Source organism: Xiphias gladius, chromosome 3, assembly GCF_016859285.1.
Source record: "Xiphias gladius isolate SHS-SW01 ecotype Sanya breed wild chromosome 3, ASM1685928v1, whole genome shotgun sequence".
NCBI classification, from domain to species: domain Eukaryota; kingdom Metazoa; phylum Chordata; class Actinopteri; order Istiophoriformes; family Xiphiidae; genus Xiphias; species Xiphias gladius.
The window spans coordinates 23,951,806-23,978,788 of record NC_053402.1 but is presented as its reverse complement, the minus strand read 5'-3'; the positions used below and the strand labels follow the sequence as shown (position 1 = coordinate 23,978,788).

The window sequence follows — 26,983 nt, the reverse complement described above, 5'->3', positions numbered from 1 at the left end:
GCTTGAGTTTGGTGATTGTATTTTGAAAACCGGAAGCGCTAGGACGCTGTTACATCCGTATTGACGTGCTGCAGTTCCTCGCTGTGACCACTGGGGGGCAGTAGAGACTCCTGATTCTACATTTGAGCTAATATTAAATAAAGAATATTTTTTAACTTAGTTTACTGTTGATGTTTGGTTTTATATGCCTTCAGTGCAGTTCTCTGTAGGCTAATGGGTTTTTTTTCCCTAACTTTTTCCTTTTCCCTTCCCTTACTTTTCTGAACATACTGTAAAATAATGTCACTACTAACAGCGCCGTGGCTATACAGTATTGGAATACTGCTCGTTCCAGTAAAGCCCAACTAATTTGAACTTTATTAAGGCAGGCATTAGCATCTTGAGTCAAATCAAACATAATGCAAACACCTTTGGTAAAAGACGTTCAAAATCAAAAAGCTTTTTAAATTTGGCAGCGGTGTAGAGAGAGAGAACACGTGCGATTTTTTCGTTCATCTGAAGCCGGACACCGATACGTCCTTCCACCATCGTTCTGCTTTGAAAGGTTGATTCTGTGTCAGGTAATCTGGTACAAGTGTAACATCACTGGGGAGAAGTTCTTGACCAGGAAAAGTGCTCAGAATGCATTATGTATGGTATGTTTTTACGTGTAATAAATGAAACGTTACAGAAAGAAATGGACACGTGGCTGACAGTCGTACAAAATTGTTGTTTTTAATAGAAAACCATTCTGACTCAGCTGGTTTTTACATTATTGTTGAAGAAAAGTCTTGTTTTCTTGACATGGCTCCTCTCACCTTGTGCAAAATGTTGCTGGTCTCACGTGAAGGAAACAAAAAGGAAAAAGGAAAAAAAAAAACCAAACCCTTAAAATCAACAGCGGGCTCTGAAGGAAACAAAAAGTGCTCTGCACGTCTCTCAGAACTGTAACATATGAACCCATCGCCTCTGAAAACCCACAGCAAACCAGGTTTCTGGGTGCCGGATCTGTCGCCATCAGACCTCTGACTGATGTAAAGCTTTTAAAGAGCGGCGCCGCAGTATGAGAACTTACACCTAAATCCAACTGTTCCCATCAAACCTCAAAAATATTTCTGTGTCCGTGCCAGTCCTAACAGCTGGCCACAATGCAGCAGTAAAACTTAAACTATAATGCAGCACCAGCATCTGGACTCTGTGCTTTTTTTTTTTTTGTGTCTCACTGAAACCGAACTTCAGGATCATTTGAAAACCGTGATACCGGGTCAGATGGTTCAGGGATGCAGCCTGAATCTGCTTCGTAGGAACCTTATTTTTTTGTTTGTTCTGGGGTTTTTTTTGTTTTTTTTTTTGTGTTTGTTTTTATTTATTTTTTTTTTTTTAAAACAAAAAGCAAGAAATATTTTCCACAGGAGACACGAAACAAGAGCGGAGAAATCTGCAGCGAATTCATCCCCTTTGGTCTGTGAACGAAGGAACTAACAAAACCTCCCGGGTGGCGTTCAGGTTTCCAAACAACCGTGGTCAAAAGCTAATTTATTACATATAGTTTCACAGAGTCTTATGTACATAACAACAGGTGCAGTGGGCAGGTGCAGCAACAATGAGGAGAAAAATAAATCAAAAACCAGCTGAGAAATGACACATTAAAAAAGAAAGAAGAACAACTCATCTCCAGTTAACGGTGGTGCTTTTACCCGGGTGCTGTTTCAGGGGGACCGCCGCCTCCACAGGTGTGGCCTCAATCACTCATTTTCATTCGTGATCACTTAGTAAATTAGTCGATAAAATAATGGAAAATGCAGATCAGAAGTTCCCAGAGCTCTGGCGTGGGACCAGCAGTCCAAAACCCCAAAAGGGATTCAGTTCATGATCGGCAGCAATTTCTCACATGAAAGAAACTGGAAGCAGCACCTGGTAAAAGGCTTAAATGCGTTGGAGATGAACTGTTCAGACAATGAATTCTCTGTGGGTCCAACTCTGACTGAACCTACCTCCTCCTCCTAAATCAGAAAATCTACGTTTCTCGATTTCAGCTTTGCAGAGACGAAAATAAACAAGCGACCGACACGTCGACGGACTCAACACACACGACACGCTTGTGCTTGTGCCGTGTCCAGATTTTGCGAATAAGGTGGCTGCATTTCTCAGAGCCATCTGAGCAAGTCGAGCAACCGAACTGTGGATTTCACAGGAGGCAGCGCGTGAGGAGGGACACGGTTCGTACTGTCCGTCTGTTGTCCTGGGCTCAGCAGAGCAGAGCTGCACGATGAGGAGCACTGTTTGAAGAAGCAGCGATGCGTCTTGGCGTTTGTGAGTGCTGGCAGTGTTACTTGTTTCCACCAAGTGAGGAATAAAACAAAACCATAAAACCAAAAAAACCAAAAAAAAAAGATCTAGCACCAGTAGTAGAAACTGTACTGGAACACGACTACACACGCACACTAGTGTCCCGGTTCCGATCTGGTATTTGGTGAATCCTGCCGATTTGTCTGCGTGTGTAATCCCAGTGACAGAAGTTCAGATGAGCCCTCAAGCTGGACTATTTGAGTTGTGAACATCGGATCCAGGACTCGGAGCGGGCTGGAAACTTTAGTACTTAGAAAAATTAAAAAATATAATAAATATCAATATATACTGTCATCGAGTGGAAAATTAAAAACCAGTAAAGTGTGTGAAACTGCAGCGGAGTTCAGGAAGACAGATGCTGCGGCCGATTCACGTCAACTGTCGAGTCTGTGCAGAGACCCCAGAGACCTGATCGGAGACCCGCAGACCTGATCTGACACCCATGACACTAACGTGCACGTGCACACACACTCGGTAATAAATGAAAACCTTTGGTGGAGCTGAGTGTGTCTGGAAGGTCACTGATTGGTGCGTCACACTGAGGAAGACAAAAATGATCCCATTTGAAGCTCATTGGCAAAACCGTGGACTGAGCACAAGGTGGATCTGATTGGTCTGGAAACTACAGAGGCCGATTTGAAAACGCAGATTGGGTTGAAGGAGCAACAGAGTGCGGTTGATGTTTTGAGCCCAGAAGAAAAAGCTGCGTCTGTGGATCTGAGCGAGCAGAAAACGGATCCAAAAAAACGTGTTGGCTAATCTCTGCTCAATCTGCCAGAACAGCTGCAGAAACATGTGGAAGCAGATTTCGAACTTTCAGCCCACAGACCCAAACTTCTGGATTCGTCTTGTTATATTCCTTAGTTTGCTTATCGTCAACAAATCCCTAAAAAGACCCAAACCAACAATGAATGTTTCTTCGTGTGCGTTTCAAATCCTGATATATCTCAGTCCCAAACGCACTATTTCCTCCTGTTTGTTAAAAAACTACAGCGACCGGCTGTTTTAGGAGAATTACTGAGCCTTTTTAAAAAATGAAATCATACATTAGTGAGGTCGTTTTTAAAGATTTACGTCTTCGGTACAAACCCATGGGGCTCGGAGCTGAGAGCCACGGTCAGAGGAATGAGAGTCCAAGCGCCGAGAGACGGACTGACACACTGTTGGTTTTGCTCTTTTCGTGGGATTTGCTGACAATTAGAATAATCTAGAAAACCGCCAGCCTCATCCTTTAGGTCTACAAAATGTGGTCAAACACATCCAGCCTGAAGGCCGAGTGTGTTTTGTGCTCACCTCATAGTTTTGTCGTTAATAAACGTGATGGGCTGGAGATCCAAGGAAATAACGTGGCACCTCTGTAGTTCTCAAAAAAGAGAAAATGACGATGATTCAAAGCTTCAAGTTTTTCTGAACTCCTCGCTTTCATGAGTCACCAAATGACGAACGCCTCTGAAGCGTCTCTTCGATGTAAATGTGTGAACATTGAAAACCAAACGACTTTCGTGAGTAAAAGTTCATCTTGTTTCTGATGTAACCTGCCCTTGAAAACATAATCCCTGCAGTAACCTGTGCGTGTGTTTGAACACCTGCTTGTCTGTCGCCTTTTTGTCGATTCTGGTTTGTAGCCTCAATTTTCCAAACTCGAGTCCTGTTTGGGATCTTGTGGCTCTCTGCTTGAGCTGTCAGTTTAGAACCGAGCCGGAGCCGGAGAGTTTCTGCTTGCTGAACATTCGTTCCGTCACAGCTCCTCCGCTCTCCTCCTCCTGCCGGTTTCCGTTCTCCAGGCAGCCGTTGCTCGTCTCGTCACTACAGGTTTTATACTCTGACGGATCGGGGTCAGGATCTGGGTCCGGCTCTGGCTCCGGCTGGGACTCCACCGCCGTCTCCCAGTCCTCCTCTTCCTCTTCCTCGTCGTCCTCGTCCTCGTCCTCCCTGTCTTTGTCTCTCTGAGAGGCCTGGCTCTGGATGAGACGGAGCCGGGCCATGGCCCGGTCGATGGTCAGCGTGCTGACCAGGTTGAAGTCGTGCATGCTGATCAGGTGCAGCAGGAAGTTGCGGCAGAGGTTGTGTTTGACGATGTGGGCGCCGTGGTGTTCGGCAAACAGCAGGCAGGCCTCGTTCATCTGGTTGTCTGCTATGAAGCTGGAGGGAGGACAGAGGAGTCAATATGACGGCTGCAAACTAAAAAAAAAAAACCTCAAAGACTCGCTTCGAGTGAATCATTTACTATGTTTACGTGCGCAAGAGACCAGATTACTGTGAGAAATCAGTGATTGATCAACAACACACTTTATTAGTCTGATTACTGTAAAACCGAAACTTAGTTATTAGATACTATGAAAGAATCTGGCCGAGAATAAAACAGTGATCAAGCAGTGAAACATGAGCTTCACGCTGGTGATGGTTCAATTTTGGCTTCCGGCTCCCGGGCCGGCAAAATACCTGGAGTTGCTGCTGCCGTTGCTCCTTAAATCACATCAGTGACGGCTGATTCGCTCAGATTGTTTACGAGTGAAAGGACACGTCACTCTGTAAGAGCTCTGTATGACCAACAGTGGACTGTGCGTGTGTGTGGTTTAACGGGGGCCAACGGAGCGGTGACTCTGCTCTCTCCTCTCACGTCAGATTAAGAATCTAAACTTTGATCATATCAACATTTTTATCTGATCAGCTGCGTAGTTCAAAATCAGGAGCGTCAGTGTTTGGAGTCGGTGGCTGGTTCATCAGGCTGAATGTGTCAGATGCATTTAACCGACATTTCAAATATTCTGCTGCTCAGCCAGAGGTTGTGAAAGTTACAAACTGTAGTTTCTCCGCTTCTCTTTGAGTTGTAGTTATTTTAGTCTGGTTCCTCGTAGATGTTGACAGGTAAAACCGAACAAGATTTCACAAGTGGGTTTGACGCCGGCGCTGAATTCAGTAAGATGCTACCGAACCCCGTCCCTACTTGGTGCTCACCCGTGCTTCATGGCGTGCAGGTTCCACAGCTTCATGATCTCCTTCTCCCCCTCGTTGACGTCGGTGAACTCCTCGATTTGCTGCGGTCAGAGCAGAATAATCAGACTTCGCACAGATTCAGGGTTCGCCACGTTAAAGAGGTTTAAAAGATTTAAATTTAACACAACACAGAACGCAATTTAATTTAATTACCTTTTTCCACAATCATACCGGTCAAAGAATGAAGGAAAATGGACAGTAAGGCCTACAATTATTTATCAAGTACATGAACTCATAGAAATTAATATCACATTTGGTCACTATCTCCCAGCTGTATATAACAATACTTAATAATAATATAATCGATTAACATGAACTGATTAATTAAAATTAATTTCAGTTTTAGCTAAAATCTTGACTTGTCCATTGTGAGCTGATGAGCTTCTCAGCGATATAACATCTCCTAAATTACAAACATTATAACTAAATTTACTGTCAATGGCAGGCAAGAAAAAAAACTTTGAATTCAAGACTTTTTTAATATCTTCTTTTTTTTTTTAAAAAGGGAAAGTGAATTCAAAGCTTTTTAAGACTGTTCAGAACCTGCAGATACCCTGACCATTATAGTGGAAAAAAACAAAAACAAACTAAAATAAACAGAAATGCAGGTACAGCGCTCGCTACCGCAAGGAATGTGTTGGTAGCTGCGCAACATAACTGCTTCTACTGCCCCAAAATCTCATCAAGTGGATAAAGATTACCAAGAGCTGTTTCTTCTGATTTCGTTAGACAACCTATTTGTAAAGGGGTAGTCCAGAAGTTCAGCATCGCACCGAGTTGAGATAAACTCGTCTCCTTCGGCATCGCAGCCTTAACACCTCTCACGCTTTTGGCTTAAAACATCTCTTCAACAAACTCTTTCAGACCCTGCCTCACGCTGACCAAACAAACGCAGAATCTGGGCTTCTCTTCTTTAACTTCATTAAATAGCTGTAGCAGTAGTAGATAGCAGTGAAATTCAAGGCCAAAAAATACATTCATATGACCCCGGCAGTGTCTTTGGGTAAAGGCGTATATATCCGGGGTGTTGTATTACTGTCTTGTGGGACTGGTACGGCATTTAAAAAAAGAAACAGTGCCACTGTTACTCTGGACAATCCACAGAACACAATGTCTACATTTTCCAGCGGAGCTACTTTCTACTGCAGAAATAGTCCCAATAAAAAAGTGTCGACAGTGTGGTCTGTGGGACAGGGGCTCCCCCTCCCCACCAATCCCAATTTAACCCCTGGCAGTAACCGACCTTGACAGTTTTCTCTTTGAGCCAGTCGGGGTCCCTCTCGTCCTCGCTGTCCACTTCCATCTCCTGAGGCCGGAGCGGCAGGCAGCTGTCACTGTGGAAGTAGAGGCGGTTGTGTCCGCTGATGTATGTCCTCTGCTGCTCTCCGTCACCGTCCTCCGACTCCAGAAACTCAGACAGACTCGGCTTCGTCCTCTTGGGTCTGGACAGAGGACAGTAGGTTAACCCTCAGAAATTCTGGGTACCCTTGACAAGAAGTAACTCGGTAGAAAAGCTAAATAATGACCGTTAAGAGCAAATATTTCAGTCAGGACATCAGTGGTACCTGCAGACGAGAATGTGGGTGACAGCGGTCCTCTTGACGGGGCCGTTCCTGCTGAAGGCGAACCCCGGCTGGCTGTGGATGTCCTGAGGGTTTCCTGCATACGAACCATCGTAACACTCGTTGATGGAGACCTCGATCTTTGCTCCTTTAGGATGAGGCTGCCGGAGATCACGAGAGGTGTGTGTGAATAAAAAAAAGCAAAATCAAACTCAGCGGAATCCAGACTAAAATTTCTAGAGCCTTTAACTCTCAATGCAAAGGCCTACAGCGTCTATTCAAATTACAGCATCTGAACACACATCTTCACATGTTGATGAAGAACGGGCTGACGATGATGAGCAGGGCTGGGATGAAAAGAAATGTTGACAAACAAGATATTGACCAAATCAATGATAAATCTTGGGAGGGGAGCAAAAAAAAAAAGACACAAAATGAAAACCTCGGTTAAAGAATTACCAAATGTTGTAAAACATTCAAATTTAAAGCTGTTGAATGTAAACAAGTGTGGTTATAATCTGTCAACACTCAAGACTCTCACCTCTGCCCTTATTTTTAAAAAAATCCCTTTTTAGCCTTACCCCTAATTTTTCTAGTTCTAATTATGTCCATTTTTTTATTCCAATCTTTATCCAATTTTTTCCTCATACATTTTTTTGATTTTTGTAATTTAAATTGCCTTCTTTAAGTTGAAAAACAAAGTGTTTTATTTTAATTTACCCATGTAAAGCACTTTTTAAATTTGTTTTGAAAAGTGCCACATAAATGAAATGTGTTATTTTTAAACCTGTAGTTTTGCTTCGACTTGCTTAATTTATCAGGATATTTTTTCGGTTCTGAGTCTCTCTTTCTGCACAGAGACAGTCACTGTGAGTCCGTCTCACCACATAGTTGAAGATGAAGCGGGAGTGGGACAGTTTGAGGTGTTTGAGCAGACTGTAGAGCTTCCTGCAGTTGAGGGTACACCAGGGACAGTGGAGGTCGTCTCTGGCCTCCGTCTGCTGCCGAGTGTTGTTGTTGTACTGGAACTGGAGAAAGGACACAGTGAATGCGAGAGTGTCGAAACAGCAAAAACTGACACAAACGTAAGAGGGACATCCGTCTGATCCCTGCTGTTGATGACAGTGAATACTGCTGAGAAAAATCACTCTCCAGTGGCAGTACTTTAAATTCACATCAGACTAAAAATATTGGGAAAATAAATGACATTGCACTATGATTACATCTAGCAGTAATGATGCTAGTAGAATGAGTTCCAAATAGCATCTCTTATTCTTAAGTCTTACATGACTTGCTGAAAATACGTTTAGATCCATCTGGAGTCTACTGGCCTCAGCATGTTTCAAACAAGCTACATCTTTCTCTAACAATTAAGTGTTTTTCTTGCATATATTTGTCGTCTTGACACAGCGAATCGCTCAAACAAGGATAACAGCGCACACTTTCAGACATTGCTCCTCGAAGGCATTCATGGTGTTAACACTTGGCTGCGCATGTGAAACGTGACAGAAAGTCGTTGCGTAAAGAATGAAAAAGAGAAACGCCTGGCCAAACGCAGTGTAGAGTCGGCACGATGGTTGGATTGTTGGTATCGGCCAGTTACAAAATCTGTCAGTCGCAGTGAGCGCAACAGTAAGAATGCCTTTGAAGAAAGTCTCTCAAAAGTGTGCGCCATTATCTCCGTATTTTAATGGTCTCACCTCTCTTTATGACGGCAGTCTTTTCAGCTATCGACACGTTCGGATGAACACACTAGGGTATTTTGACTATATCCCCGACCTCTAACTTTCGAAACTCCACAACATTCATTTGATTCAGGCAGGGGCTCATGGCGTAACACTGTAACCTAATGAGAGTCTGGGGCAAACCCTGATTTGAGCATAATTTCTGGACATAAAGTCAATGAGATGATAGTGGTTAAGTGGCTGAATAATTAGAGGTAAGCCGTAACATCTTCAGTGCAGAGGGTCATTTAGCCTGAACGTTCTGACCTCTTTTGTTTGAGATAAGACGTTCATACTAATTTCTGGGGATCTGTAAACGCAAAAGTTTGCTGAGCAGATATCAGGTGAGACTGACCTGGTAGAGGATGCGTAGTTTCTGTCTGGGCTCAGCTGAGATTTGTTCTCTTCTGGTTTGCACGTCAGTGTTGATGGATTCTTTAAGAGCTGCAGCACAGAGGAGAAATACAGGCTCACTCACGTTTAATGAACCTAATCAACTGTTTCGCCACTGACCAACTAATTATATATACACTGAAACAGATTTCTTTGTTATAAAATCTAAATCTTTGTGTTGCTGTGTCATGCTCACCCAGTGTTTGAGTGGCTCTCAGGGTGCTGGGTCTGGTGTCCTGGTTGGTCTCAGAGTTGCGGGTGGCCAAGGGTTTAGCCACGGGTGCAGTGGAGCGATCGGAGGAGTCCGTGGTCCAGCGCAGGGTGAACTGCAGGGTGGGTCCCTGGGAGAAACTCTCAAATGGCGGTAGACGCTACAAAAAGAGAGGAGACAGTTTCTAGACAGACACTGGCTTAAAGTTCAGTTATTATTAACGTGATCAATATCCAGATTAGCTTTCTTTTAGAGGTGTCCCGAAAGCGTATTGGAACATCACGTCTACTGTCCAAAAGTGAAAAAAGTTAAATGGCACAAATATGAAAGTACATTTTTTTTTTTTTTTTAAACTCCTGGTTAATGCGTTTCTCTATTAAAATGTTTTTCATTCCAACACCCACACCAGACAGTGAGCTATGGAAAAGCTGGAGAGAGGGGAGGTGGATAACGTTTGCCACATAGCACATGCTGCTACATTGCTACATGACAGAAACACGCAGAGCATAACAATGATAACGTAGTACATTTCTGTATGTGAAACCAAATAAACACAGATCTACAGATCTGTGATCTATATTCACATAAGAGTAATTTAATTTTAAAAACTGAAAACTTTTCAAGGTGGACAATCATCAATTTAATAAAATACAACATTTGTGTATATGTTTCAGAAATAATGTCGACGTGTTTGGTTTGTTTCTTTATAAACTTTGTGTTAATAACATCAAAAGATTTTATGATATAATTTGTTGAATTTAATTTGCTGCTTTGTGTGAAGCATTTTGGTTTTGAAAAGTGCACTATAAATGATTATCATTATCATCGTCATTATATTATTAATATTATTATTATTGTTATTATTAGCTGTGATTATACAGTATTTTTCTTTTCATGCTCCTTAGCATAAGAAATCTTGGTGAGGTGACGAGAGGAGGGTTGAGTTTCACTTAATTACAGTGCGTTTAAGGTCCGATATAAATGTCTTTATTTGGTTGTAGAGATAGTAAAAAGAGGATTCTTTTCTGTTGCTGTCATTCACCTTTTTCTGTTAGTTTTTGATGTTTCGGTTGATGTCAGCCTTTGGTGATGACTCAGATCATTCATTAATCAAGATGTAGACTGAGAAATGATCTTGTAATGTCATTACAGGGACACACATTTCATTCATCAAATGCTCACTTGTGCCAGCTAAATTTCAGAGCAAACAACACTTTATGGAGGGTTTTCCCCATCACACGGAATTATGTCTCTGAAGTGCAAGAAGCGAGGATTTAACTACCTGGTTAATTTGGTGCAAATATCTTGCATTCATCATGTGGAAATACCTTTAGCGTGGAGCTTATGTGCATTAGTTTTTTCTACTTTACAAGTTTCTCTCTCTCTCTCTCTCTCTCAGACTCACACACCTTTCCGTCCAGGATGGTCTCCCAGGTTGCCCTCTTCTTACTGACAGGACACTCCTCCATCTCTTGCATAGACACCTCATACTCTCCGTCTAACAACTGCAGACGTCTGCGCACAAATACACATCATTTTTCATTTCTTGTTCCTGCCACACAGTGAATATAACACGTTTTCCTGTGTGTCAGAACAGTTTGCAAGATGTCAGGTTGTGAGAGTGTGTATGAGTTTCACCTGTTTTTATCAAAGACAGTCATCTGAGCCACAAATGTGGTTTCTCCCTCCTCCCTGAGAGAGGAGCTCCTCCTTTTCCTGTTTACCACTTCCTCTGTAAAATCTGAAACAAGACACACAATGACATATACCTCTTCTCCATCACAAAAGGATTGAAGGTGATAGTTAGATCTGGTATTAAAAACCTGATCAGTGCATCAATGGTGACCATAAAGAGCCCAACACCAGTATGGTTATCAGATTCAAGGTTGATTTCACTGAGATTTCACACAATGTTGTGGGGAAAAAAAAAAAAAAAAAAAAAAAAAGTATTTACAGTGTAATTTTTATTTTATTACCAATTTGGCCTTATATTTGTAGTCATTTCTCTCCGTTATCTTAACATTGTAATCGCCAAGGTAATTGCTGAATTGCTTAAAACACTGGTAGGATATTTGTGAAAGTTAAACGCAATCAGCTAGATAATTTCTCTACAGAAGAATCAAAACTCTCGGTGTTTTTGGACAACAAAAACAAAGTCTGATCAGGGCCGTAAACTGGGTACCAAATGATGTTTCCTACCCCTCACTAAAAATCTTTGACAAGTAGAGACACTGCCTTTCAGAGAGGCATTAAACAAACATGAGCCAAAGGTTTCATTTTAATCATTAATGAAATGACATTAAATTAACTACGGCTAATCACAAATAGGCCTCAAATGCCTTTACAACCTGTACAGCTATAACACCAACTATTCTTAGGATGAGGAAAAACCTGAGGAAAAATATGAATTTTATAAGAATAAAAGCAAATGAAAATTTCTAGCGACAGAGCTCAAAAAAATCTGGGTATTTTTCCAACGCAACCCAAAAGCTGAAGCAGGAAGCGATGGATATATACACCAGGAAGTGTGGGTAATAACTTTAAAGTCCACTCTTGGTCTCTCCTCCAAACCTAGTTTTTCTTGCCCCGTCAAACTTTTTTTGTTAGCGATGTCACTGTTTTCCCAGATCTCAGCAATTCATTTGTGAATACAGTGTTACCCATTGTAATCCATGTTGATATCATTAGAACGATCCCATTTATAAAAAAAAATAATAATAATTGTCTGTGTGGCCTTCTGTGTTATTGGAAGTCCCTGCTGACCTCTGTTGTGGTGATTCTCTCCGTTTGTCAGGCCGTTGATCTGTGTTCGAGGGTATCCAGGCCACAATACCCTGAAGAGTAATGAGTAAGACTTGACCATGTGAGAGTTGCTGGGTTCAAACTCGCTGCTGGGGACCAGCAGGGAGGGGAAACAGCCTGGCTTGGCCTGGACTCCAGCGCTTGTGTCTGGGTTCAGAGGAACCTGCTTCTTCCCTGTAGGGACCTGCTTCACTGGACAGCTTACATCCTGGCCAGGAGAGGAAAAGAAGTGTCAGATGTACGTCACTGACACCTGGAAATTATCTATAAGTAAAATTTCCCTATCCTTTAAAAGATGAAAGTCATCAAAAACTTTAAGGTCAGCAGTGATGAAATACCACACCTTCCTCTTCTTGTGGCAGACTTTGACCAGCAGCACCTCCAGAGACACGGAGTTCTGCTCATTCTCACAGTCCTGAGATGGCTTCCCTGAAAACACAACATTATAAACGAGGACAAAAGACTTCCTGTTAGTCAAAGTGAATCAGAGGAAATCAGAGTCCAAGGACAGCTACTGAGAAGGACAAACGTACCAGCTTTATGGAAGAAACCAGTAAAGGTGAGCTGCAGATTAGAGGCCAAGCTGTGGGAAAACAGATAAACTTAAGACTTTTACTTTAAAACTAAAACAGGTGAAGTTATGTTTGATCAAATTTCCACTGGATGTGAAGTTCACACGGTTAGCATGACTTAAAACTATAGTTAGAAAATTTGGGGCTGTTTTTGCATATCCCCCCAAAAATATCAATATTCCAAACAGGAAGTATATTCTGACAAAAAGTTGAAATCAGGATATGGCATTAATAAGATCAGAGACTGGTTTATTCTGTCACTCCGTCTTCATTAGAGGCACATTGTTTTGATGGTTTATGTGCTTGTGATGTTTGCAAAACCCATTAACAATTACAATATAAGATTTATATGGCAGAAAATACTGATTGAAACTGGAATGTCCCTGCTGATATATTAAGGTTTTCCACATTAAGGATATGGGTTTATCTTGAAAAGTTGCTGAAAGACTACTGAGAACCCTCTCACAAATTGAAAACATTCTTCAACTTTGACAGAGGCACTGTGTGTGCTCCCCAGATTTAATTGGTAAGGCAGTCAATTGTAGCAGTTTCTAAGAAAACAGCAAAAATGTCAAAACTGTTAGACACATTCAGGGTTTCCCTGTGAAACATCAACAACAACAGCAACAACACAGATCAACCTCAGTGGGTCGTGGAGGACTGAGTGTTTACCTGTGAGTCTCCTGCTCACCCCTCATCTTTTCCACTTTGAACAGCAGATTGTCGACCTTGGAGCTTTTCCTGTACATGCAGACAAACGGCAGCAGTTAGCAACCATACGACCACCACCCATTACACACCTACAGACAGCATAACACATCTATATACAGAGTGACAGGTCAGAGCCAAATGAATTTTTCCTGGAGATAGATTCAGTCCGCCCACAAACAATGACGTGTAAAACCGTACACAGTAACAGACAGTGGTCTGTAAAGGTTGAGGCATTTAGTTACTTTACATATGTAGACAATTCCGTTTGTGCGGTTGATTCTGCATCAGCTCTTTGCCATTTTAAAATCATATTTTTTGACTTTTTCCATTTTCCATGTGAATATATCGATGGCAGGCGCTGAGTGTTTGCCACTCAGGCTGGAACGACTAACAACTTCCACAGAAACGTGTTTGATACAAAGTGGAAACAGCCGAGAAACCCGCTGCGGTAAACTTTAATTAGCTTTTGTTTGAAACGTTGGCAGAACATTTTCCATTTGGATTCAACTGTGACAAACCCTGAGATTAGTGTTTATTTGTCTGTACTGTTTAAGATGTTGTTGGTAGATGTGGCATTTTGCTTACACGCTGCACAAGCTGTTGCTGTATGTGCTTTTCCGTGTACTGAACTAAAATTTCATCTAAAGCACACCAACCTGGCTCACATTGCACCCCTTAGCACAATGGGAGTTTGGTGACCTCACATAAATCCAAGTTCTGTCCAGTGTCAACCTGAGGAGAGGTCTAATGAGCCAAAGTAACTGAAAACACCTGGGGGGCTGTGCAGAGCCTTACAGAATGCAGAAAGCAGCCCTTACATCTTTAGGCTATATTCAGACAGACATTAGAAAGGACTCAAGTGCAGCCTCCTCATTCAATTCAATAATTCTGCCAAAGAAAAAAAAAAAGCCCTGCTATTAGTGCAAAGCAATGCACCAACGTTCACCAACACACCTCATCAAGCAAATATGTGCAATCTCTCATTCCTGGTACATTAGTCTGTAACATAAACGCAATTATTTTACTGTTCTCCCGGAGAAAAATGATTGCTACTGGACGGGGGTTTCTGCAGGGTTCACCAGGTTGAACGTAAGACTTTAAGACATTTTTCATTTTCTGTGTAATACCTGTTTCGTTGTCATACTGGTCAAAGTAAGAAAAATATAATTTTCATACTTACTAAGAGATTTTTTACGCTCTTAGTGAGTAATTTCTACTCATCAAATGCACGGATTTTTTGGTATTTATATCAAAGTTTTGTCAGCATTTCCCAGCAGTATATAACAACAATTCCTAGTAATGTAATTAAGTAGTCCTTAAAAATTACCCGGACCTGGATAGGCAGCAGAAAACGGATGGACGGATTAACCAATTAAAAAAAAAAAAAAAAAACGAATTTATCTAAGGCCCACATATGAATTTTACGTAAAATGTCAGAGGTCTGGAGCAATAGTACTGGGGATTTTAAAATTACATACAAAAAATATTTGAAAAGTAACATTACAGCAAACGGCAGCCTTCTAAAAATATTCAAGACCTTTGTAAACGGATTTTAAGATTTGTAAATACCTTGTAAGGCCTTTTTTGTAGGAAACTGAAATCAGTGCTCAATAATCAGTGCCTTTTTAAGATCTGCATATACCCTGTGGACATGCTGTGGGCTGGGTGCCTTTTACTTTAATTTGCTTACAGTGACATACATACAACATCATGAAGATTTGAGCAGAGGTTGGATAGGCTATGGACTCATAAAATAATGCCTTTTCAAAGAGGCTACACAAGTGAGAAACTTCGTACTGCTCAGGCATTTTGATTGCACAGAGCCAATTTAAGTCTCAGAGTTTTCTAATGAAACTGAAAACTCTGGACACAGACTATATAACCACCAAGAATGCCTTGTGTGAACACTAAACCAGTTTGATTTTTAGTTTCTGATCAAATCAAAGTACAGAACATTAGCAGCATTTAATCTCACTTATGAAATTCACTGCATTTCTGTTCTTTAAGTTTATGTTTTTCAGGTATTCACACTTTTATGAAGAGTTAGTAACTGTGTAGTGGCCCTGTGTGGATCTTAATCATCTCAAATCCCAAGCTGCGTTTCATGTGACTGAAGCATGCACGAGTGCAGATGAAAGTGAAACCGGGCCGAGCAGCAGCACACACGTCACCTGGTTCGCTACCTCCACTTCAAATCAGAAATAACAATCTAATGGGTGCCATTTTTAATCTGCAATCAAGCCCGGCGCAATGAAGAGAAATTACTGTAGCACAAAGAAGAAAAGTTCCAGTATGATGAGTGCATTTCCAAATAAGGATTGAAAGAAAAACTACTAAGGCTGACATATTTTAGAGATGACTGTAGCAGAGATAAGACTGATATAATGTAGTGCTTCACATATAGATGATTATCAAGAATTAAATTAATAAAAACCCGATATCTTCCAATTTATTTATGTCCTTTTCCTTTTTTTAAAGTTTATAAATTGATGTTAAAACTTCAAAACCAAAGAAAATAATACAATAATAAGGAATGATCAAAGTAAATTTGTTTCGTAAGAGTTAGCTGTTATCTAATCTTTAAAATATTACATGAACATCTGCTGTGTTCAACAGAAACTGTTACATATTCATAGATTTATAGAATTTTATTTTTTCATGAACTTTTCTTTTGCACATAAATACGTTTTTGGAAGACATAAATAACAAAACAAACACCTACCAGCTTGTATGTTCATAGTGGAAGCTCTTAGCTGGTAAACCCCTGTCAGGAGTTTTGGTACCAATTCTAAGATTGTAATTAATGAAAAGGTAATTTCAATACCTTACTTTTCTTACAATTAAAACAAGTTTCTACCAAAGTCCAAGTCATAACAGAAACAGCGGTACAAGGACACTGCCTAAAAACCGCTAAATAGACAGAAATATAAATAAACAAGCCTAGACCAAGACACAGTTTGGTTGCTAATAAAAACTAAGTATCAGCCAATATTCAACATGCTCCTACTTGGTGGTAGTTCAGTAGTAGCTGCTATGCATCCCAAGCTTTTTAACATAGAATAAAATGAAGTTCTTTAAATTATCATCTGATATCCATGTCAGAAGGCTCTCTGTATTTTAACATCGCGCTTTAGTGCACACTGAAACACAAGCAGCCCCATGTGTATCAGTGGGATCTTTTTTTGTGAAGCGTCTGTATGCAAAACAGCCTAACTGAAAACGTCTCTCCTGTCTCAGCTACTGATCCAGCCTGCCCCCACCTACAGCAGCCTCCGTGTCAGTTAATTCTCACTCATGATAACAGTTGACCTGCTTTCTAAGAGACAAACAATTTAACACCACATTTCAATCCAACATACATTCATGAAACTTAAAACTGAACAAAACTAAACCATAAAGAAACACAAGAAATAAGATAACCCATGAAACAACAGATCCTCTAAGCCTACAAGTTTTCAATGAACTGCATCACAAAAACCTGTTAAGTACTGGAAAAACATCATGAATGGACACAAACAGACAGTTTGTTTTTTTTCCTTTTACCTTTTGACATTATTCCTTGAGTTTCTGTGGGACATATATGTGAGTGTCCTGTGCAAGAATATGGGCTGAAATGTAACAGGGAGAGATAAAAAAAACAGAGTGTTACAAATCTGCTTCAACATGCCAAGAGGTACAGAAATGTTTCCTGTTGTCTCAAATGTTAATCATGTGAGTAGTTTCAAGAAAAGGCAAAACTCACAGCAATTAAGTTCCTAGTGCGGAGGAACCTGTAGATCTGGGTTGGTTCTGGGAATAAATATAGTTACACCATCAGCACATGACTTTATGTATTACTATTCATTTCAAGTAAACATTTTGAATGTTAAACACGCATCAAGCCAAGCAAAAAAACATGAATGACCTCATTGCCCTTAATGCTGAAACAATCATCCAATTGTTGAATGACAACTCCAATAAGTTAGACATGTAAGTAATTTATTAAGTTAAAATACCAAACATTTGCTGATTAAATCTTCTCAAACGCAAGGATATGCCTGATTTTCTCCGCTTCGTATTTTAATTTTGAATGTTGGTCAGGCAAAAATTTGGTTGTGTCTATTTTTGACATTTAATGAACTATAAAACTGATTTAAAAATAACTGATAGATTAACAGAAAACCATCTTTTGTTGCAGCAGTGTTTAGGAGATAGTTAAACATGTGGCTAAAGAGCAGCAAAAGAACAATGAAATAATCTGTCTCCAAAAACCTGTTTATTTTATATTGTAGGTTTAGTTTGAATGAAATCCGCAAACACCAAGACAACCTGGCAGCTGCAAGGTATTTGACAAAAATATAAAGTATGACAGCACTACAACACGTCTAGTTAATGGTAAATGGAATAAATAATGGCTAAAATCAAAAGTGTACAGTATTAACCACGACATGACTCGTCGATAATAATTTTATGAAAGTCATAAAATGATCTACTCCTCCAGCTAAGCAGACCCTCATCTCACCACCCCACAGCCACTGTAAAGTTTCCTTTGACCTTGAATTAAACTTTAACACCGATATCTTCTCAATACGCAACTCACTCTCGAAGGCCTGCAGGAACAACTCATGGTCGGCTTGAATGAGTTGCATGTTGGGCTTCTTGGCTGCAGCCATCGACGAGGAGGACGACTGGTAAAAACCGTGGGCTTTTCCTCCGGGACCGAAACCGACCGGGTGGTTTCCACCTGAGGAGCTCTGCTTATGTGGAGCCATTGCCCAAACAAACAAACAAACAAACAAAAAAGGCCAAAGAAACTTTACCACAACCTAAAGCTAAAAAAAAAAAAAAAGGAAAAAAAAAAAAAAAAAGAATCTCTGGTCCTCTTCCTTTGTCAAAACAAAAGAGTAGCGTTGGCAGAGAACCAGCCGCTTAGGAGAAACTGTGTTGACTCCTCATTTTAAAAGCGGATTGTGGAAGTTTCGCTCTTTCGCATTTGACATTGGCGAAGCTAAAAGCTAACGTTTTTGCTCAGGTACCGGTTTAACAGTTATAGAGGTCCGTGGACAGGCTCGAAATGCGCGAAAGAAGAGAACTGCCTCTGGCAAGCTGACGCGGCTTGCTAGCTAACTGGCTAACTTCCTTAGCCAGCTAGCAACAACCCCGGGCTAACTAGATAGCATTGTCCGGCACTCTGACTTCACCAATTAAGAACTCGAAAGCTGCAGCTGATCGTCAACTCCTTAAATAGAGAAATGGCACACGTTTCCAGTGGTTTAGATGCCATAATTTTACCAAAATTCACATTACTTCTCGCCTAGCGCCAGTTGGCAAGTTGGGTTAGCGGCACAGGAAAGTGGCAGAAAATATCACAGACTTTATCCGGTTAGTATTTTCTAAATAAGTTCTAATGAAACTATAAAATGCTCAAATATGTGTTCCACTTGCATTGTGTGTAATGAATATGACTATGCGGTTCCAAGGAGGACATCTCCATGAAAATACTTACATTAAATACATGAATTCTGAAAACGTAATCTTACTTGCGTGCTCTTATTTTGAAGGCAGAGTTCCTCCTCCTTTGGGCTAACCCGAAAACTTGACGAGATGTAGGTTGAGGCTTCTGACCTGACGTCTGTTGAAAGATCCCGCCTTCTAGCAGCTCCACCCAACCACCGCGCTTGGTTGTAAAAGCCCGAGCGCTGATGGGTTGAAATATTTGGCCCCGTCCCACGGGCCACATTTGCCGCTTGCAAGCGTGGTAGTGATGGGAATTCCGGCTCTGAATAGTGAACCGGCTCGTTTTTTCTCAGCTCAGCCATAGGAGCAGATTCTTTCGGCTCCCTTTATAATTCAGCCAAATTTAACAATGTTTTGACCTATGATTGGTTTGTGTGCACGTCTATCACCTCGATCATTCAATGTAATTAAACTAAACCTAATAATTTCCAGAATACCATTATTTTAAATTGTGTTTGGCATGAAAACATTCATATAAAAAACACCAAACAGCATTTCACATGTGTATTGAAGGTTTTATTGATGCTGAATGTTATAAATTCTGAATTATTTATTACAAACACTAAACAAAAGAGTTTGTAACCTGATGGTGTGATCCTTGTCTGTCATCACACACGATCGGCGGGGCACTGCACACACATCAACCCAACACTCGGTCAGCGCTGAGCAGTGTGATCAGACAGAAATTCAGTCTCGTATTAATTAATTTAACAAAAAGAGAAATAAAAGAAATAGGCTCTCACACGGGAGCCGACTCCCATCGTTCACGTAGAGGAGCCGGCCCATGGAGCCGAGTCGTTCGCAGCGACACACCAGCACAGCCTGGTGTGGTCAGAGACACAAAACCTTACTGAAATTAAATAAATATCAGCAGTGGAATGTAACTAAGTACTGTACTTACTTACAACTTCGACAATTTTACAGTACGTGTATGAGTATTTCCCATTTATACTTTACTATAGCTCAGAGGCAAATACTGTACTTTTAATTTATATTTAATGGAGCCTTTTTACACAAGAAAAACATGATATGCTTATATGGCATGAGGCAGTACAATACCACTAATATATCCAGTAGCAGGGGTAAAGTAGAGAGAAGAAAAATATTAAAAATGAGTATCCAGGGCCCCAACATGGGAAGAGCCCTCAAAAAGCCTGGAAATTGTCTGAAAACCGGAAGTTGGTTTTCGTCTGTATTACCGTTGAACAAATTATTTGACAGACTGCTCCCTGTATCTAACCATGTACCCCAGAAGCTCCGTTATGGTTTATGGAACCAATCGTGACCATTTGAAAAAGTCATTTCAACTACACATTTGCAGTAATTTACACTGACAAGAGACATCAAGTAGTCCGTTTTATTGTGAATCTAAAGTATTATACGACACATTTATAAATGCTTGTAATGTAAAATGTTCCTCAACGAATGACTTTCGAAATACAGTTAGTTTACTACAGTGTTTTTAACAGTTTTAATATTGTAACTGATGAGAATAAAGTATCAGCAGCATCAGAAAAAAACTCACAACATAGTTATTACTTCACATCACACCAGCTCGAGCTTGTAGCGGGGTCTAATCCTGGAGCTACCTTTTTCTCTTTACATGTATTTGAATTGGGCTTTTTATTTTTTAAATAAAAAAATAATTCTCCTCATTCATCTGTTTTTCCATCAGGAAATACAGAAATCCTTTCTCCGTGTAGGGGCCTGAAATAAGATCACTTTCCATCCTTTGTCTCATGCCCAACGTACAACAAAGGCCTAAAAACCATGACGTGCTTTATAATGGTCTCCACAGTGAAAGCTTCACACAGTGATTACAGTATGTTCAAAACTGCATAATGAGCACTTCATTACTGATGACGTTAATAACCACTACAGATGTGTTTACTTGTTGATTCAGTTATTTGTACAGGTGTGACGATGACTGCATAGAAAGTGGGACGGGGACCGCTGAGGCTGCGTATGTACGGGGCTACACCCCAGCCCAGTAGTTCTAATACTTTGAGTGAATTCAGCAGATAATAGTTCTACTTAAGTAACATCTTGGAATTAGGACTTTTGCTTGAAGACCTGAGTACTTCTTCCGCCACTGATGGATATGCCTCACTGATTATGATGCTGTTTATGAAAAACATTTTGAATAAGACCAGGATAAGTCGCGTATGATATGGTTTTCCTCTGATTTTTCCTTTTCCCCGACGACGCACACCATCACAAAAAAAAATTTAAATTAAAAAAAAAAAAAAAACGTGGCAATTTTGAGACACCCACCAGTTAAAAATGAGGGTCAAACAGAAGTGTCTATAGCCACTGATTGATTGATTGATTACACTGATTTTTTTGTTTTCAAAATTAAAGAGTATCAGTTCTGTGAAGCGGAATTCGTGCCAGTATCAAATGTATCATCACATCCAATGTTAAAAAATTGTTTTTATATATATATTTTGTTGTGTTCATTTGTTATTAACCGTTTTTTTTTTTTTTTTTAAATCATTAGAGGTGGCCCAAATATCTTTCCATAATTTGAGAGAAATGCACTCTAAATAATAAAAATTATTATATCAATAATTATTGCCTGCGCATGACTAAACCACTGACCCCGAAACATAACGTGGACGAAAATAGCTCATGAGCACACGGTAGCTGAACTCACACAGTGGTGATATTTCCACTGTGTTACCGAGCCGCAACAATAACTAACCAGTCAACAGAGTCCACGGAAATCACTGACAGTATGGCTCTATCCAGTTTTGATTTTTGATTGTAAGTGTGGAATTTTGTAGAAGGGGAACCTTGTAACTATATAGATTCTTTCATAGCCTATCATCTGATAAGATGTGTAATCTCTGTTTATGTTGATTTATTTTCAATTACATTTCTTGTCTCATGATGCTGCACAAGACCGTGGCCTCCGAGCATATGGATTTTTTTCCTTCCTTTTTGGTTTCATCCTATTTTACATAAAATGAACCCAAAAACACACGATGGAGGCACATATCCAGATTTAAAATGACTTGTTTACGAGTTTAAAAAAACAACAACAAAATTATTATTAACATTATTTAAATTATTTGAAATTAAATTATCGTTAACCATGACAGGGAACAAAAAGGTTGTAATTAAAACACGAAACAAGTGGGAAAAAGAACAGCTCTGACTTATTATTCAAACATATTCCCTTTAGTCGAAGCCATGGTAGTAGTTTGTCAGAGTAACATACAGTAGAGCACACAGTAAGTGAGCAGGTGCAGCAGAGAAAACGTGACAGATACATTTCATTAGAAATGAAATGTATCACACACACACACACACACAAACACACCCTTTCCAAAACACAGTAGACAACACTAAATAAAGACTAACCTCTAACATCCCACATCTCCAATCCTTTCTCCTCAGCATGAAAAAACTGACAATAAGTCACGTGACAGATGAATTAATTACCCAGTGTTTGAACCTCTTAGCAGTGTTTTTTGTGCTTATCCTGTTTTTCTAGTTCTGCCACTCAGAACGAGGATAATTACAAACCACAGAAGCCGAAGGCATTTGTCTCAAATTTTACGAACCACCCCCAGTCTGACAAAGGACTATCATACTCTTGGATAAAGTATTTGGTGGGAAACGGTCCCCTCACAGAAAGTGACTAACTATGAAAGCAGAGAGTGTGTTTCATTGCCGAGACTTTTTTTTTGGGCCTGCTCTCTCAAGATCACAACTCTATCATCATGATTTGTTTTAAAGCTCATTATCCTAAGACAGTACTCAGCAAATAGGATCAACCAGGGTCCTGTTTGATGTACAGGTTGGTGAAAACACAGGCCTGTATGTTTTCCATATGTTTTACTTGCTTCGTTTTTTTTAACCCTCGCAAGAATAAAACTGAGTCATAAAACAGTTTTAGGAGTGTGTCCCGGGGCAGATGTCACAATTCCCTTTAGTAAGTTCGTTCTTGCAGAGTTGTCTGCAAAAAAAAAAAAAGACTTGTAAACATGAATACACAGTATGTTCTGAGTTGTACTAAAAGACTAGAGGTGTAATTTCACACACTTTAAACAGTGTCTGCCTCATCTGTGGTTGAATGAAACTGCGAATCTGTTCTGATCCAATAGGCAAAATTACATTATTGATCTGTTATCTGTTATTTATCTCGCAAGTTTCTTAGAATTAATTTGGGGGCGTGGAGGCATTGATAATTATTACATGTTATGAGGTCATGTTGAGTTTATGTTGAAACTTTATGAACCTTTATGAAGAATCATGTAAAGGTTTTGATGTAAACTGAAAAGTGAAAACATCAGCTTTCATCGGGGGGCCAAATATTTTTCATGATAATGGATTTATCTGCTTTACAGTCTATCTAACGTGGGTTTCAGCAACGGTTTGTTCCTCTTGCTTTGCGAGAATGAGGCATCTGAGAAGAGACCAAAGCAGAAATTACAGAGGAGAACGCTACGTTATGAACAGCATTTGTTAGCTCAGGATTCAGATAATTAAGTTGTGATGCCAATCTAAATTATGTCAAGATAATCAGATCATTCCGTCAGCTTAATGGCCTTAGAGAAATGAATAAGCACTGCATAAAACTGATATTATACTCAAAAAAGAACACGATTAACTTGGAAACACGAGGTAATTACATTGTGATCTTGTGAAAACAGGGTTAATAAATTTAGTATCAACCAATCGCACTTCAGTTCTGTAACACATCAAAGGATTTAAATTCCCAAGCATCTCCGCTTTTCAGAGACAGCCGTCGTCACCAACAATGACCGAACACCTTCACCCCTCAGCACACACTGCGAAGGTGTTTAAAGTAAGCGCATCATCTCAGAGGGTTGTGTTTTTTTTTTGTTTTGTTTTTTTTAAATCAACATCAAATCCTTCAAGCTTGGGCAAAAAAGTCAAAGTGCAAAGTTGCCTTGAGAAGCAGTTATGATTTTGGGTTAATGTGGACAATGGTCCATCTGTCAGTCAGTCAGTCAGTCAGTCAGACAGAAAGACAGACAGAAAGACAGACAGAAAGACAGACAAAGCTCCAACTACCCAAAGGGCATCGACTAGTTTTCAGAGACTTCATGTCCTTATGGAGCTTCTTTGCTCGGTTTAGTTGCCCATCAGTGCTCCTGACCTCATTTGGGACATCCCAATCGTTACTGAACATGCTTGATCTTCAAAGGTGAGCATCTGTATGAGCCAGACTGTCCCTCTGGCCAACATCTGGATGGAAAACGGGCCCGGGTAATGAAAGATATCCTGCGACAAAACAACATTCAGTGGATGAAGGTTTTAGTGTTTTCTCCATAGTATATATGTCATGAGCAGGATGAGACCTGCCGACAGGGCTGCGATCACAAACTGGTGGATAGAGAGGACGTTTTCCAGTGTGTGGATCCTCTCCTCCATGGCGCTGGTGTGGAAGTAGTCATAGATGCCAGCTCCGATGCTCCACAGCGCCCACACGGCATCCACCACCAGTGGCATGGTGAGGCAGACAGGGAGGCTCAGCTGCAGATCAGACAGGCTCCGTCAAAGACTGGAACGAGACAACGAGACACGCCAACATTTCAGCTAGGAACTGAGCAATGCTAGATTTCAAGGTCAATGCTGAGACCTGTACTGTGGAATGAAACTTTGTATTCCCAAGAACTGTATTCTTGCCAGATTATTTTTGTTGACATTAGAATCAAGTCTTGAAAAAAAAAAAAAAATCCCTGTGTCAGTGACATTGGACGGAGGCTTAAAATTCGAGTAACATACAAAAAGTTTATTTGGTCATGTTTTACCAACAGGAATATCTGAAAAATCACAGGAATGGAGTCTTAGAGGAGCATAGAGCACTGATTTTATATCCTTTTGTTGACGCTATGCTTTGCTTGCCCGCTTTACATTGCAGTCATCTGGCCGAAATCTACAGCGTATTGATTTTTTCAGATTTCCAAAACACTCCACAGGGCAAGTGTGTGCAAAAATCATGTGTCAAATAATCACACCGAGGTAAAATGCTCTTCAACCATGTGAAGCAAGGCCCTCAACATCTCGTGATGTAACTTCTTTTAAATGCAATTAGGTCGGAATCACTACTCTGAACAGCAACATTTGCGTAAATACGTTATCAAAAGGCCGATAAAATTATCAATATTGATCAGTAATGATCCTCTAGCCCCGTAATAGTAGCTACACCCATTGGGAGAAATTTTAGAGGTTCAGTTCTTGCTCAAAGAGAGCAAACGTAAGCTTCAGGTAAAAGCAGTTAATTGAATCGAAACTGTCCCCAAATATAAAATGTAATACCCCATGTGATATGCCGAATTGAAGAACGGCACATAATGACACGTAAGAAGTTTCGATTCATGTCTAACTAGTACGTCAGGTGTCTGTCAGCACGGATTTAGTAAAGTTTGAGTGCAATTTGGCGTACGTAATACGACTTACAAGAATGCTATTGATGTTAAAAACCAATATACAGTAAGTAACGAGAACAGAGGAACCGCAACCGTAAACTGCGCAAAAAAAATGACCAAATATCGAAGAGATCACCTGCTAGCAAGCTAACGCTTTAGCTCGTAAACATCACTGTTTCTCATACGGTAACTAAGCTAGCGCTGATTTTTTTTTCTCCACAAAATGTCAGTCACATTACTCACAGCGTTAGCTGAAACTCGCAAGGGCCGCACAAATCTTCCCACCATCCGATACGTGAAAATGCAACTTTCACATCATCGCTTTGCGCGTCCAGCCACCATCATCGACGGATTGAAATCCCACCTGTCCCGAGCCAGTGGAGCTGCTTCCGGGTGTGTTGTTCTATCGGGCTTCCCTTCTCTCGCCCGTGGTGACAGGGGTGCGCGAAACTTCCTTTCGACATTTTACACATTTTTGTAACTTCGCCGACCGTCAAACGCCCGATGGATAAAACACTGGTCGTAGTCAGTCATACCATCTGCCTGAACATTCGGCGGCATGCAAGAATTCTGTCGAGGTGGATTTAGGTTTTTATGGCTTCACATCTCATCAGCTCATATGGTGTACGTTCATCCGTTATATAGAAAATACATTCTCGACACAGACGGTCCCTTTCCGGAAGTTCGCTGAATCGTGTGCCCTTCGGTCTAGCGGGGTTTTTGCTGAATTTCAAAGTGCTCCGACTAGATTCCCCTCTTTCATACGGGCCGATCGAATTTTATAGGCTTGTGTCGGTGTTGCAGGTATTCGCATGGCTTAGGTACGTGCTCACTTCAAATCATCAAACGCTGCGGCATTTACATTACCAGGCGCGGTGGCCAAGTGGTAAGGCGTCGGTCTCGTAAACCGAAGATCGCGGGTTCGAACCCCGTCCGTGCCTGCATCCCGTGAAAGCTACATGTTTTTTTTTATTTTCTTCTCTCTTGCACATCTTTGCTTTCTAAAATTGCACCATATCCTGTATAATGATACAACGGTTGCGTTTACAGATGCTATGAACGACTGTCCTGTTCACCTGTTACAGCTGTAAATGTGAAAGACCCATAACTGGGCAAACGGAAAAATTCATTTTCATTTCAATTTTCATTTTCATTTTCAATTCAATTTCATTTAATGTTCAAAATGAGCACAATGCTCAATGAGTCTTACACCTGGATTACCCTTCATTAGTAGACTTGTCTAAAGCTATAACCCCGGTACTTGGTTGAGAGAAGTCCTGTCCATACCATACATAATCACGTCAAGCAAACCACAGTGGCTTCAACCCTTTACCAGATATGTATCTATTGGCCCATGTATTAAGAAGAGTGAACACACAAACATGATTTTGATCAGTTTTTGTATTTCTGAGCGATAGGATACGTCAAAAGTGACGAAACACAAACGAACAAACAATACATGAACTTAATCCATGAAACGGTTACGTTTTCCACAAAATACATTTGGTAAGACAAATAAGTGTGTACGCAGTTACTTCTCGAAAATTCATGAAAAGAACTCAATTCAGTCTCCTAAAAAAAAACGCAGTAATTTTTAATTATAACACATTTTTGTATCTGACTGTGGGCTGTCAGGAAAAGTTCTACAGAACTAAAAGTGGAATTGTGTTTCCATGGGCGAGTGTCAATTTAACAAAAAAAACTTCAATCTATCAATCAATCATTTTTAATCGGTTAATGTATCCATTATGAAATATTGTTGTATCCTGCCGGAAACTACAGA

The 26,983-nt window shown here is 40.4% G+C and overlaps 1 protein-coding gene, 1 long non-coding RNA gene and 1 other non-coding gene across 4 annotated transcripts; 1 reads left to right on the top strand and 2 right to left on the bottom strand.

Moving 5' to 3' along the window:
* Window positions 1–1,180: 1,180 nt before the first annotated feature.
* Window positions 1,181–18,070, bottom strand: LOC120785910 (polycomb protein suz12-B-like). Of its 2 annotated transcripts, XR_005706647.1 has the most exons (17): window positions 17,880–18,051; window positions 17,043–17,089; window positions 16,844–16,908; window positions 13,262–13,330; window positions 12,551–12,600; window positions 12,361–12,446; window positions 11,979–12,225; window positions 10,854–10,956; window positions 10,625–10,730; window positions 9,201–9,375; window positions 8,967–9,055; window positions 7,772–7,915; window positions 6,891–7,048; window positions 6,569–6,767; window positions 5,287–5,366; window positions 3,622–4,470; window positions 1,181–2,577 (listed from the first exon to the last, which is right to left on the bottom strand). XR_005706647.1 is itself a non-coding variant. In XM_040120892.1 (16 exons), the coding sequence occupies exons 1-16, from the start codon at window positions 18,049–18,051 to the stop codon at window positions 4,011–4,013; spliced, it is 2,250 nt and encodes a 749-aa protein (XP_039976826.1). In that variant the 5' UTR covers window positions 18,052–18,070; the 3' UTR covers window positions 1,181–4,010. The 2 variants fall into 2 exon arrangements, 1 of the variants encoding a protein (XP_039976826.1); XM_040120892.1 differs by having other exon boundaries at window positions 1,181–4,470; window positions 17,880–18,070.
* Window positions 18,071–20,137: 2,067 nt separating this feature from the next.
* LOC120788214 lies at window positions 20,138–25,812 on the bottom strand. The gene is made up of 2 exons (XR_005707208.1): window positions 25,444–25,812; window positions 20,138–24,332 (listed from the first exon to the last, which is right to left on the bottom strand). It is a non-coding gene; the product is annotated as an uncharacterized LOC120788214 (long non-coding RNA).
* A 257-nt stretch (window positions 25,813–26,069) lies between these two features.
* On the top strand, window positions 26,070–26,141 carry trnat-cgu. The gene has a single exon. It is a non-coding gene; the product is annotated as a tRNA-Thr (tRNA).
* The last annotated feature ends 842 nt before the right edge of the window (window positions 26,142–26,983 follow it).

Excerpts from the sequence above, each read along its gene's own strand:
- LOC120785910 (XM_040120892.1), bottom strand. The coding sequence starts at position 18,051 with ATGGCTCCACATAAGCAGAGCTCCTCAGGTGGAAACCACCCGGTCGGT. Across the intron at positions 9,376-10,624 it reads AGACCATCCTGGACGGAAAG|CGTCTACCGCCATTTGAGAG; the intron begins GTGTGTGAGTCT and ends CTCTTTTTGTAG. Across the intron at positions 9,056-9,200 it reads GAGAGCCACTCAAACACTGG|CTCTTAAAGAATCCATCAAC; the intron begins GTGAGCATGACA and ends TCTGTGCTGCAG.